Source organism: Ictidomys tridecemlineatus, chromosome 4 (assembly GCF_052094955.1).
Source record: "Ictidomys tridecemlineatus isolate mIctTri1 chromosome 4, mIctTri1.hap1, whole genome shotgun sequence".
NCBI classification, from domain to species: Eukaryota; Metazoa; Chordata; class Mammalia; order Rodentia; family Sciuridae; genus Ictidomys; species Ictidomys tridecemlineatus.
The window spans coordinates 17,070,948-17,084,245 of record NC_135480.1 but is presented as its reverse complement, the minus strand read 5'-3'; the positions used below and the strand labels follow the sequence as shown (position 1 = coordinate 17,084,245).

Below are 13,298 nucleotides of genomic sequence, written 5' to 3'. Positions count from 1 at the left end.
TTCCCATTTGTACAGATATTTCAAATATAATTTTACAATCTGTAAGAAAAAAGTATAAACATGATAGAGATTTTAAATTTATAATACAAATTGTTTATGGTTAGAAAAATACTTAAAATTACACATAAATTTAAAACACAGCACCAGATTCTTCATCTAAACAGTTCACAAAGAAGATATGAGATTTGAAGAAAATTTGTTTGCAAAAGATGAAACTAGCATGCTAATGTTTAAAAGAATCTTATATTGAAATTTTCAACTATTATAAACATTTTATGTACATTTTTCATTAACAGCTATACCATGGCCCAGCCCTCCCCAACCTTTATGCATTTGTTTTGATATAAATTTTAAATATTCACATTCTATTATATTCTGTTCATTTTTATCATTAAACTTTCATGAACTTTTTTTTTTTTTCTCTGGAAAGTCATGGCCTTGAATATGCTGGAGCTTCCTTAAATTGCTCAGGCCCCCTGTCAGCATCAACTGTGGGCTCTGGGCCATCTCCTAGGGAGGTGACCTGGGGAAGTTTCCCTGCCTGTGCTGCACTGCCCACTTTGCCCACTGTTTCCTACTTATTCATTTTAGTCAAAACCTATTCTACCACTAATCCTTCTGGAAATAACAGAATTTGTGTTTCAAGTTGAAGCACCTATCACATTCAAACCCAAAAGGAGGATTAGGAGTAACATCATCATTGTAAGCAGTTCTGTGTAACTCTATTCAACCAGTAACGTTCAGATGTTCAGATGTATTTATATGTGTGTCATGTGTGTCTGTCACATTTTCTTTCCAACTCTAAATAAATGATTTCTAAATAAATATAATTACAAATTAAAAGAACAATTTAAAAATCTGATTCGTGATTAGCCTACCTGCAAGTTCATTCAATCCACCATATTTTTTGATTCAACATTATCATTTACCAATAAAAGTTTTATTTCTCAATTCTCTTTCTCTAAGCATATTCCTTTTCATGACTGCCAGGAAAATACGTTCCTTTCACATTTCAGTATTTTTTGTCTTTCTTCAATGTAGCTCTATTCATTTTCCTAATGTCTCAATGTTTATACTTTTATTATTTATGGATTTTGAAAAAAGAAATATACCTTTCTGTTTCTACCTTTCTTTCCAATGAATGTATGAGCCTTCCTTTCTGTTGTCTTGCTGCCTTAGCTCATTTTAAGGGAGAGACCAAGAAACAACAACTAGCATTAAAGTGGTTTAGAATTCTAGCCACTGTGATCTTTCCTGAACAATTCTCAGGCAGAAACCTAATGCTACTCATGACATAAAATGCACATAAAAAAAGTTAAATGGACAGAGTTAAATCAGAAGATTCTACTCTGAAACTTCAGTACCTCTTTCTTACCTTAGTGTCCTTCCCCATTCCATCTGCAAGTTTGTGGATGTAGAAATAATAAATAACACATTCTATATCAATAACTGTGGAAGGTATGGTACTGAATGAATGCATCTATTTTTTTCAGTCTTTTTTTAAAATTTTATTTGCTTTTTAGAGTTAAACATGACAGTAGAATGTACTTTATCATACTTTTCTACATTGATCCTATATATTCTAATTAGTATTCTACTCTTGTATTCTTGTCCATAATATGTGTTATGCTGGTCATGTATTCAAATATAAAACTGGGAAACTTATGTCTGGTTAATTCTACTGTCCCTCCTTTTCCCCTCCCTTCTCTCTTCCCTTGGTTTCCCTTTGTCTAATTTAATGAACTTCTCTTCTTCTCCTCCACCCTCTTGTTGTGATTGAACATTTGACCTTTGGATTTTTTGAGTTTGGCTTATTTCATTTACCAAAATATTCTCCAGTTCCATCCTCTTACTGGAAAATGCCATAATTCTTAAGGCTGTGTAATATTCCACACACACAGAATGGAATATATATATATATATATATATATATGTATATATATACATATATATATATATGCATATATACATGTATATATACTCACAGAATGGAATATCATATATATGTGTGTGTGTGTGTGTGTGTGTGTGTGTGTGTGTGTGTGTGTGTATATATATATATATATATATAATATTTTCTTTATCCATTGAATGATACCAAGTTGGTTCCATCTTGGCTATTGTGAATTGAGCATCTATAAACATACTGTATCACTGTACTATGCTGATTTAAGTCCTTTGTGTATATACCAAAAAGTGGAATAACTAGATAAAATTGTTTTTCCATTCCAAGTTTTCTAAGACATCTTAATACTGCTTTCCAGAATGGTTGCACCAATTTGTAGTCCCACCAGCAATGTATGAGATACCTTACTCCCCACATTCTTGCCAACATTTATTCTTAGTTGTGTTCTTTAATTGTCATTCTGACTGAACTGAGATGGAATCTCAGTATAGTATTAACTTGCATTTCTCTAATAGCTAGAGATATTGAAAAATATATTCAATTAATATTCTTTTCATCTTCTAAGGTCTTCAATATATTTCTTTAGCATTCTGTAGTTTCATTCTAGAGTCTTTTCATCGTTTTGTTAGATTGAACACATATTATACGTAGTCTGCTTTATACTCAACATCATTTTTCCTGTACATTATACAGTCTGAAGACACATAATTCTCCACAGAAAGAATGGGGACCATGAAGCTCCATTAGTGAGAATAATGACACACAATTACTGAGACATTCCTATGTGCAAGGTACTTTTCTAAATCCAATTATTATTATATTTCTTCTTTATAAAATAAATAATATCAGTGATTTTATGTCCCGTACAAATGAAGTGACTGAGGAATAGACAGGCATAATTTGCTCACTGTCGTACAGAGAATCGTTGGTGGAGATGCATCACATGCTACTTTCAGTTTATACGATCACATGACTATGGGAAGAGCAGAGTTACAAGGGCTCAGGGAGGGCAGACTCCCTATGTAATGCCAGAGGACATCATACTGAGATGCCTCAGCATGCCTCCATGTCTGCACCTTTCCTGACTATAGATTTTTAACATGAACATTGTTCAAACCACAGTCTGGGTGCCCCTAGATACAACATACATTTAAAAGTTTAATGGAAGTAAGTAGTTACAGATAAGCCATTCCTAAATTCTCAAAAAAAATTATTCATAGCTAGATAAGGTTTTCTGAATTTAAAGAATTTTGGGGTTTCCTTTCAAAGGTATCATTGCCAGAATAACTTTTCTCCTATTCTTCAAATTCAAGGACTTTATATTATTCATTTACATCTTCCTTTGTGAATTACTCTCATCAAAAAAAAAGTATTATTTTGAAATGATGCCCTTCTAAGTTGCCCAGGCTGGCCTTGAACTTGTGATCCTTTTGCTGCAGTCTCATAAGCAGCTGGGACTAAAAGAATGTAGCATTGTGCCCAGGTCACAGGATTATATGATTCCTTATCTAATAGTGAACAAGAAATAAACATTTTTAGTATTGATATTTTTATCACCATAACAAATAACTCTATTAAACCTACATAAATGTATACCCCAGGTAATTTTTTCTCACTTAATTAAATATATAAAAATATATATTTTCATTGTATTGATGAATATTTGGAATTTTATCTGACACATTTAGTAAAGAGAAGAAAAAGGCAGAGCAAGTTATTCAAATAAAAGTAGTGATTAACACCAAAGTTTTCATATTTTAATTGATGATGTTAATTAGGATGATACATGGTTTTAAAATTTATTTTGAAGAAGATTATATAGATAATTAGCTAGGAACACTTAAAACAAGATAAATGACATTTTTGTTGAGAAGAATTCAGAGTTTATGTTTGTGCTCAGAACAAAAAGTTTCAGTAAAGTCAAAAATATGTGTGATATCTTCCAAGACAGAATAATAGCTTGAAATACATGTTTAGCAGGAAGCCATCAACCCAGTCTCTTAGCGCTTAATGAAAGAGATATCTTAAGGTCAAGTCTACCACTTTTGATGCTCTGGTGGGGTCTAGCATAGATTATCATACTACCATGCAGAGCTACTTTAAAAATATATCAGGACACACAGCATCTTTCTTTAAAATTTCTATTAATAGCAAGGAAATTGCTTACAATGTACAATAAACACAGACATCCAGCAGCACATACACAAATGTGTCATATTAGCTCAATAAAATAAAATATCACATTCTTAATTCCTGGATTTCATGTATACACTGTTTTCTTCTGACTAAAACTCCTTTCTCTCTGAACTATATCTCCAAAATCCTTTCTTTCTCTTTTTCTTGGAAAAGTTCACATTATACCTATTTCAGAAAAACACCCTTTTAAGTCCTTCAGTGCATTTAAAGACTCCCTTCTCTGAAATTCTGTATGATGGTTAATATTTTCTGACTTTTTTCTTTACCACTTATTGCATAGGTTTATTAAGAGCTTAGTTTATGTCAAATATCTTATAAAAATAAATAAAGTAGTAATATTTATTAAGCAGAACAGTATCCCAGATGATATGTAAGTTTTTCTTTAATCTTCACATTATGTTTGTAAGTTATCTCATGTTATGCCAATTTTTTAAGTAAAACAAGGAAAATGAGAAAGATTACTGATGTTTTACAGCAAGAAAAAGACACCTAAATTTATTCTCTTGAAAGCAAAATCCATTTCAACTCCACTGCATAGTATTGACTCTATTCATTTTAATCCTATCCTTAAAACCAACCTTCAAGAACACAATTTATATATCAGGAAAAAATTCCATGATAATATGATGCTGAAAAAGAAGAGACTTTACTGCCCAATATTTTTCTGGCTGTTTCCTTGACATCCTTATTTCTCAGACTGTAGATCAGGGGGTTCAACATGGGGATCACCACTGTGTGAAACACAGAATCCACTTTGATGGTGTGCCTGGAGTTCTTGGAGTTGGGCACACAGTAGAGGAACAGGATGGTGCCATGGAAGATGGAGATGGTGGTAAGGTGAGAGGCACAGGTGGAGAAGGCCTTGCGTTGCCCAGTGGCTGGAAAACCAAGAAGAGTGGGACCTGCAGTTCTGGATAATCTGAGAAGCCCAAGAGGGTGAAGATGGCCCCACTTTTATTTCTGTCTGTCAGAACCGTGTTTCTGTTGTTTGGAATCTGAGAGTTAAACCTGAAAACAAATATATTAGGGAGACTGAGGACAGTAAAAAGGTCAGAAATTTTTAAATAAATTGATTTTTATAAACATTCCTTGATAGATTGACATGCTAATGCTCAACCTTGTGCATTTTTTTAAATTACACACATCACCCAAAATCTTCTTCTCTCACCCAATATCTGTGATATCAATATCAATCTGAATTAAATTTGCAGCAAGTATGGTGTTTGACTTAAGGAGTTATATTACAAATCTTTGCTCAATGCCTGAAAAAAATATAACTAGAACAATTTGTAAACATATTTTAATTTACTTTCTTATTATAGAGTCCACAAAATCTTGAGTTTTCCAATGAAATACAAACTAAGAACTCTCTACACATCTATGACTGAAGCTTAGATCCTCAGGCCTCCAGTGATATATCTACTTCTCAACTACCAGTGTCTGGTCCTGATTCTAGATTTAGATATTAGATTTTTTTCATTAATAATCATGTTTACAACAAGTAAGGAAACTGAAAATTCTAATTCTATTTTAGGTAATTTTGTGATGGGCTATATAACAAAGAAATGTACTAGAAAGCACTGTCAAAATGATACATCTTAGAGGGGGATCTAGGTACTTTTCTCAGTCAGAAGTAACTAACTATAATATAACTCTGACATAGAAATATCCCTCTCCTGGGTATCATGCACTCAGTCTCTCTTTTCTCTCTCTTTCTCAAACTTTAAAATGCACTATATTTTTATTCTGTGCTTATGTTACCCGTAGAAGCGTAGAATTAACAATTTTAGGTAGTACTATACCCTGAAGATGTTTCATGGCGGGGAGAGGAGTGTAATATAAAAGAAACATATTTCTATTATTAGTGCCAAAAACCTCTCGTATCTAACCATGCCAGCAACCTTCTCCTACTATTTATGAAAAGTCATCTTTAGTCACTGAATCTATGAAATAGTCATTACATAGCCCATCAATAAAGATATCTGATCATATGCTAAGACATTCAATGACCATTTCTGTTCCTATCCTTATGAATTTAACTATTAAAGACAACCTCAAAATACAATGTACAGCCAAACATTCTATTATCTATTTTCTTACTACCATGCTTTATTTATCTAAAGAATCTTAAATTTTATTTAAAACTATTTTTACATTTAATGCAATGACTGCATTATCACAAATGCTATTATTAAATCCCAGGTTAAAAAAAAAAAAAGAAAACTTATATGAACTTCCAGTCCAGGAAAAAACTTATAGCTGAAATATTTATCCCAGTATTTTTTCTCAATTGTGCTTGTTATTTTTTGCTATCAGTGGTTATATTCTTCTAACTTTAATCAAATAAGATTCTTTATTTTTATAGACATTCTATTCAATGTCTATTTCATTTTATTTAAATATTCTATCTTGATAACTCCTTCAAAATTTGCAAAAGTGAGACAATACATGATTTTTTTGTTTTTGTGATACTGGTGAGGGGCTAGTTAAGATGGTCCTCTAGTATGAAACTTTGTAGAAAAAGTGTACTCACTGTTCCTGGTTCTTTCATATTTCTTTCTCAAGAAATATCTAGTTTTAAGAGGGTCGGTTTCCTACATTGAAATTAAACCAATACATCTTTTGAATTTGAAAACAAACCTGATGACAGCTAAGGCAGGAGCTCGCCTCGGTGGGGCAATGCAAATATTCTTATATCTGTAGTTAGATTGGGAGATAAGAACCCTTGAGATAATCAATTGCTTAATTCTCTTGAGGTCATACACAAGCAATTAAAATTAATCACCTCAAGTTCATATAATTTTAATATCTGAGAAAATTTGGAGAAAAAAATCTAGCAGCATCAGGAGCATTTTATATAACACATATTAAATTTACCTTTCCCATACCTTGATTACTGTCTTTTGTCCCATAAATTTCATAAATTTTATGCTCCATAAATTTCATTTATAGAAACATATATTAGAATCATCAATATAAAAATGATTTGCTAGTATTTGCAGGGCCTAATACTTTTCTACCATATTAAATAATTTGTTCATATTGGAAAAGAGTTAATATCCAGCTCTTCAGGTTGTAATGCTTCACTGAAAGTTAAAGCAGAAAGATTTACAAAGGTCAACATTCAACTGGATAAATGATCAAGTTCCTGTTAAATCTTGGCCCTATCTGTTGCTTCTTTCCCCTAACTGTTTGGTTCAGATGTGGGGGGACCCTGAAAAGGTCATTTGTGAGACTATGCCCAACTTTTCAGAGGTGAAATGATTAGATTATGAGACATGTCATTTAAATGTTGGATTAATCCACTGATATAAATTAACTGTCAGTAAGTGTAGACAGGTAAAAAGTGGCTAGAGAAAGGTTTTCAGTGAGATGTTTCCTGGGAGTTTATATTTTGCCTTTAGTGTGTAGAGTTCTCTGCTTACTGGGTGCCTTGTCATGAACTGCTTCCCTCCAAACTATCCTACTACCATGTTGATCTGCCTTATCTCTGGCCCTCAGCTTCAGAGTGGGCCAACTATGCGCTGATTCTCTGAAACCTTTTCTCCTGTAACTTTTCCTTGTCAGATCACAGTGAGTACAAGCTAACTATTACACTAGCTGTGCATGCAGATACTCTGACTTCCTCATTGTTTCTTAAAAGAAGACCACACTCCTTTATTGTTGGCTTTTATACTCTCTCTTACTGGAATTCTTTCCTTTTAATTTCTGCTTATATATCTTTTTCTATATATAGAGAGAAGACAGAGAGAAGACAGAGAGAGAGAGAGAGGTTTTTTAATTTTTTTTTCAGTTTTCAGTGGACACAACATCTTTATTTTATTTTATCTGGTGCTGAGGATTGAACCTAGCACCTTGTGCATGCCAGTTGAGCGTGTTACCACTTGAGCCACATCCCAGCCCAATATATATCTTTTTAGTGAAGTCTTATATGAACATACTACTATACTGAAGGGATTAACCTATTCCACAATATTACCATTTAAAGTGTCTAACACAGAAAATGTATTTCTTAAATTTTATTGTACTGCATTTTAAATATATAATGTGTTCCCCTTTGCTAAAATAAATTTTCTGGGATAGTGAGAAATTCATTGAGTTAACTGATATATTATAAGCTGCTAGACTAATAACTAGCACAAAGTATACCATGAATAATTGTTGAATAATAAATATGACCTTTCATGTAACTGGGACAGAGCTAAATCTACCAAAACTGTGGGGAAGTAGAGAACAGAGAGTTCAAAAAACTTCTGAATATTACTACACTGTGATTATTTAAAGTAAATGTATACTATTATAATTTACCTATTAAAATAATATTTTAAAAGTTGGCATTAAAAATGAAAATAAAGGTCTTCTGTAATGATATTTCTTTAGCCAACTTTACTGCAATAGACATATTGTATCTCTAAAATAATATATGATATTTATATTTTCCTTTCTATTATAGTTGAACCTGCAATGTAACACATGCATGTTTACTGTAACTTGTTTCACCTGTAGCATTGATCCTTCTTAAGTTTGGGAACCATGTGGTCAGAATGAAGCCATTTTTACAATTCCCTAATATGTATTCAATCACAACAGTAGCCCTGTTTAATGCCCACCCCACATTTTAAATTAGCTAATCCTGTAGAGTATAACCAGGCACTCTTCTTCTCAGGAGCCAGGAACACTGGGTGTTATCTCTTTAGGAATGAATATTATCCTACTGCCTTCCTAGATGAAGTTGTCCTTCAGATTCTATTTGGGAGCGCACCCTTCTGCAGAAGTACAATTGTGCTTTGCCAACCCACTTCCCACCATGTGTTTTATTTTTTGTGGCACCTCAGTATTTTTAACAAATGTACAGCATAGAGAAATTATTTGCAAATGGAAACTGATATCTCAATTATTCTCCTTCAGAAAATCTAAAATAGCTTCTTTAGAATATTTTCATGTCCAGTCACTCAGAGTGTTTGCATACCAATTATGTTCAAGGATATGCTTTCGATATAAGAATATAAAATGAAATCTCATTAAAACATTACTCTCCAAAGATATCTAATCTTTCTCTAGTAATAAGGGATAATAAGTAATAACCATTGAGCACACACTGTTTGAAATGTATGCATTTCATAATCAGAATTAAAACAATTATTATTCCATGATCGTTGTTTTCTGGTACAGGAATCAGGGAAAGAAGATTGAGTTCATAATGATGATATGTAATTTACTCATTTAATTGTTCAATGATTTATTTATACAATAAATAAATATTTATTTTTTTTGTTTTTATCATTTAATGTTTAATACATTTTTATGATTAACCAGCCAGTTACCTGTCCTAGCTGTGGTAGATAAAAGGTTTCTGCTATGTGGTTCTCTCTGGCCTTGGAGCTGAGAACTTCCTAGAGATTAGAAACAAAAGTCATTAATATTAAGTTATTAATAAAACCTGACACTTATTAAGCATCTATTTTGTGTTAGGCATATCAGCCATGTAGTCAGTAGTTGATATCATGAGAGCACCTTTAGTTGTCCAGAGAGAGGGAGTAGAATGAGAAGCATAGATGATGGAACCGGAAATTCAGTAATTAATGTAAACCTGAAAAAGAACAGTCCAAAATGATGTCAGAAGGGGATGACCAGATAGGTGGAAGGAGCTTAGGATGTTTGCAAAGAAGTGGTCATAGTGCAAATGCTTCAGAGACATCAAAGAAGGTACAAGAAAAGAATAAACTGTGAAAACATGGACTACCCAGCCCAAGATTCTTGGTGAACTTGTCAGAACTAGTTTTTTATTGGGAAAGGGGGGGCAAAAAGGCTAGTTGATTTGGTGATGAATGTAGATGAATGATAATATTAAAAAGTTGAAACCATGTGTAAATTTGTGTGTGTGTGTAAAATATGTTTCATTCAGAACTTCTTTCTCTTTCCCATATACTCTGGGACTGTAGGCTTTTCTCAAAGCTTTCTCTATTTTCTGAATATTCTGTAGTGATATATTTTGCCTTTGTAGTTGGGAAAGTCATTAGGTGTCCAGAAGATACAAGGATGTGTGATTAAACTGATTTGCCAATATGTTAGAATACAAAACTTTACTCTAAACAAGTATTTCATAAAGAAACTACTAAGGATATCTGGGCTGCTAAATATCCTTTATTTGAAATTTCCTGTGGTGCTGCATGAAATAAGAAATAGTGTGTTTAAAAATGTTTAGTCTCTAGGTATTCTTAGGATATGCTGAATTGTCCCTTTTGCACATACATAAAATTGTTACTCTTGGATTTTACTTCTACCTGTGGTTTTAGCAAGTGTTAATAGAGAATAAGACTGTTCCTTAACTAATGGGTTGGTAACTTGTGTTGTCAGCTTTTTCCTATTATATCTGGAAGATGGAGTGAGTGAGGAAGGTGTTTGCTGAGTGTGCTTTGAGCAGGGCACTTTGAGGGATTAAGGTTTCTTTCTCTTCTGTTAGATTATAAATGTGTTTGCTAAACCCTGGGGAGCCTTGGCTAATTTACTCTTTTCTTAAAGCAAAAATTCAGTGTATAAAATTTAGGTTTGATATGCAAAGCTAATGGGGAAAAAAAACCAATTTGTTATATAGTCTTAAACTGAAGGATGTGAAGGAATGGTTGTAGTTATAATACAGTAAAAAAAAAAAATCCAGAAACCTTTTCCAGCTCTCTCAGTTATCTTTCAAAGCTTGGCATCTGTTCCACAAATCTCTCTTCTCCCAGGGAACAACATACCTTCTCCACTCCTCAGCAACTTGGCTTACCTTGAGCCAGGTACTGTCTTAAGAATTGGTGAGACAGTGCTTCTTTGCTCATCAAAGTTATATTTAAAGTAGGATATAAAAATAGTTAAATATGTGATCATTTCCCTCAGTGCAAAAATAGATGTTAATGTAGTTGTCATTTTAATTAGAATGTCAGGCAAGGTACCTTTGTGAAGGAGCAGAGTTTTGAGTTTGTTGCAGAGAAGAGCAAACTCATTTATTTTCAAATAGAAGGTCTTTTATTTATGTATCTTAACAACTCTGGAGTATGTGAGCCTTCTGTGCCTTTTCTCAATTTCTTTGTAAATATATAACAAGGACAATATAAGATATATATGTGTTTGTCCTTCAAGGCTATATTTGTGCCACTAACTTGGTTTGTCATTGGAAAATGAGAAAATATTGAATGATATTAGTAGAGTGCTATTGTGGCACACTTTTGTTAGTGCATTACTTACTGATAAACAATTTCAGATCAGCAGAATAATCTGTAATAGTAAAACCAGAAACAGTACATCAATATTACAGTAAATCTTTCAGTCATTTTAAGACTTCCAGGGAAACAACAATGAAATACTTTCCTCAATACTGCAAGCCTCAAAACAAGAAACTCCAAGAACTGTTGATGCATGGATTGATTTTCCATGTCCTAAATGTATTTCTTGAGCATTCTTGCATGAAACCTATGTGGAGTGCACCCTGCATGTAGGGACAGCATCAGGTTGATTATTTTAAAATTACCCACTCTCTTTTGCCTAATGATTTTAATACCTATTGAAATCATCACCATCACTATGGTCTTTTAAAATTTTTTTTTTCAAATGAACAGTTCTATAGTTGTGATTTTCTAATTTCTGCTTTTTCAGCCTTGATTTCTTCTGAACTTCCTCTCATGTTAACTATTAAATGACCTTTAAATGCAATTCATATAGGAAAAATACAATGAATACAGTTCCTTTATTAAACAAAGTTTAGAGGAACAGGTTCTGTCCTGTTCTGTTCTGTTCTCTTATTCATTAGGATGAAAAGGTTTCTTGAGACTGGTTCAGTGAAATGGTATTTTTTTTCCCTACCAATTTCCAGACAGCCTCTTTGACATCTTTGTTCCTCAGGCTGTAGATCAGGAGGTTCAGCATGGGGTTGACAGCTGTGTAAAACACAGAGGCCACTTTGACTGTTTGCCTGGAGTTTTGGAGTTGGGCACACAGTAGAGAGAAAGGATTGTCCCATGGAAGATGATGATGGCGGTCAGGTGGGAGGCACAGGTGGAGAAGGCTTTGCGACGCCCACTGGCAGAACAGATTTTTAACACAGTTACAAAAATAAACACATAGGAGGTAAGGATGACCAGCAGTGTGCTGACCTCCGTGAAGGTGGCAAAGCCAAAAAGCAGCAAGTGTGGGACACGGATGTCAGAGCTGGAGACAGCAATGAGGGCAGTATATTCACAGAAAAAGTGGTTGATTACATTAAATCCAGAAAAGCTCAGCCGAAGAGCATAGCAAAGCAGGACCAAGGGGCCAAACATACCCCAGATATATGACCCAGCCACCAGTAGGGCACAGAGTCTCTGTGACATGACCACTGTATACAGCAGGGGATTACAGATGGCCACAAAGCGGTCATAGGCCATGACTGCCAATAGGAAGGACTCAGTCACCACAGCTGTGCAGGACAGGAAGTACTGCAGCATGCAGCTGGAGTAGAAGATGCTTTCATCCACCAAGACCAAGTTCTCCAGCAGCTTGGGGGTGACAATGGAAGAGTAACAAAAGTCAACTAAAGAAAGGTGACTGAGGAAGAAGTACATGGGGGTATGGAACTTGGGGTTGATCTTGATGATCACTATCATCCCTAGGTTTCCCACCACGGTGATAATGTACATGAGCAGAAAGATGAGAAAGAGAGGAATCTGAAGCTCTGGGAAGTCTGTGAAACCTAAGAGGGCAAAAGTTGTCTCCAGACTCAGATTTCCTACAGCCATCACATAACTTCCTTCCATGGGAGAGTGTAGTTGAAGACACTTGCTCCTGTCAAACATAAGATTTATGGGGATGAGTGGCAATGCTGTCGATAAGCATGAAAGGCACATAACTGATAGGAAATGGATATAAATTCACAAACCAGTGATGAGTCTGTGAAAAAAATGAATTATTTGCTTCAAAGAATGATATGTATTGCAACTCCATTTTATTTGCACAAATCAATTAAAGTCAGTGAGAGTGAGAGAATATGTTCTATATTAAACATAAGTAAAATATTAGGGGGTTATAGATAAAGAGAGGAACAATCCCATTTCAGCACTTTTTTCTCTCATAAGCATATTTCCTTAATAGAATATATTACCTGCTGAGTGGTCAAGGAGAACAATGGGAACACACACTTTATTAGGGCTTATGGGTTTATTTTCTTCATGAAATGGATGTC

At 33.9% G+C, this 13,298-nt stretch overlaps 1 protein-coding gene across 1 annotated transcript; it reads right to left on the bottom strand.

The window, feature by feature from the left end:
- Positions 1–11,887: 11,887 nt before the first annotated feature.
- On the bottom strand, positions 11,888–12,855 carry LOC106145445 (olfactory receptor 5D14). Its single transcript, XM_013365798.2, is given in 2 exon segments — positions 11,888–12,063; positions 12,066–12,855. Coding segments are annotated over 2 exon segments (966 nt in total).
- Positions 12,856–13,298: the final 443 nt, after the last annotated feature.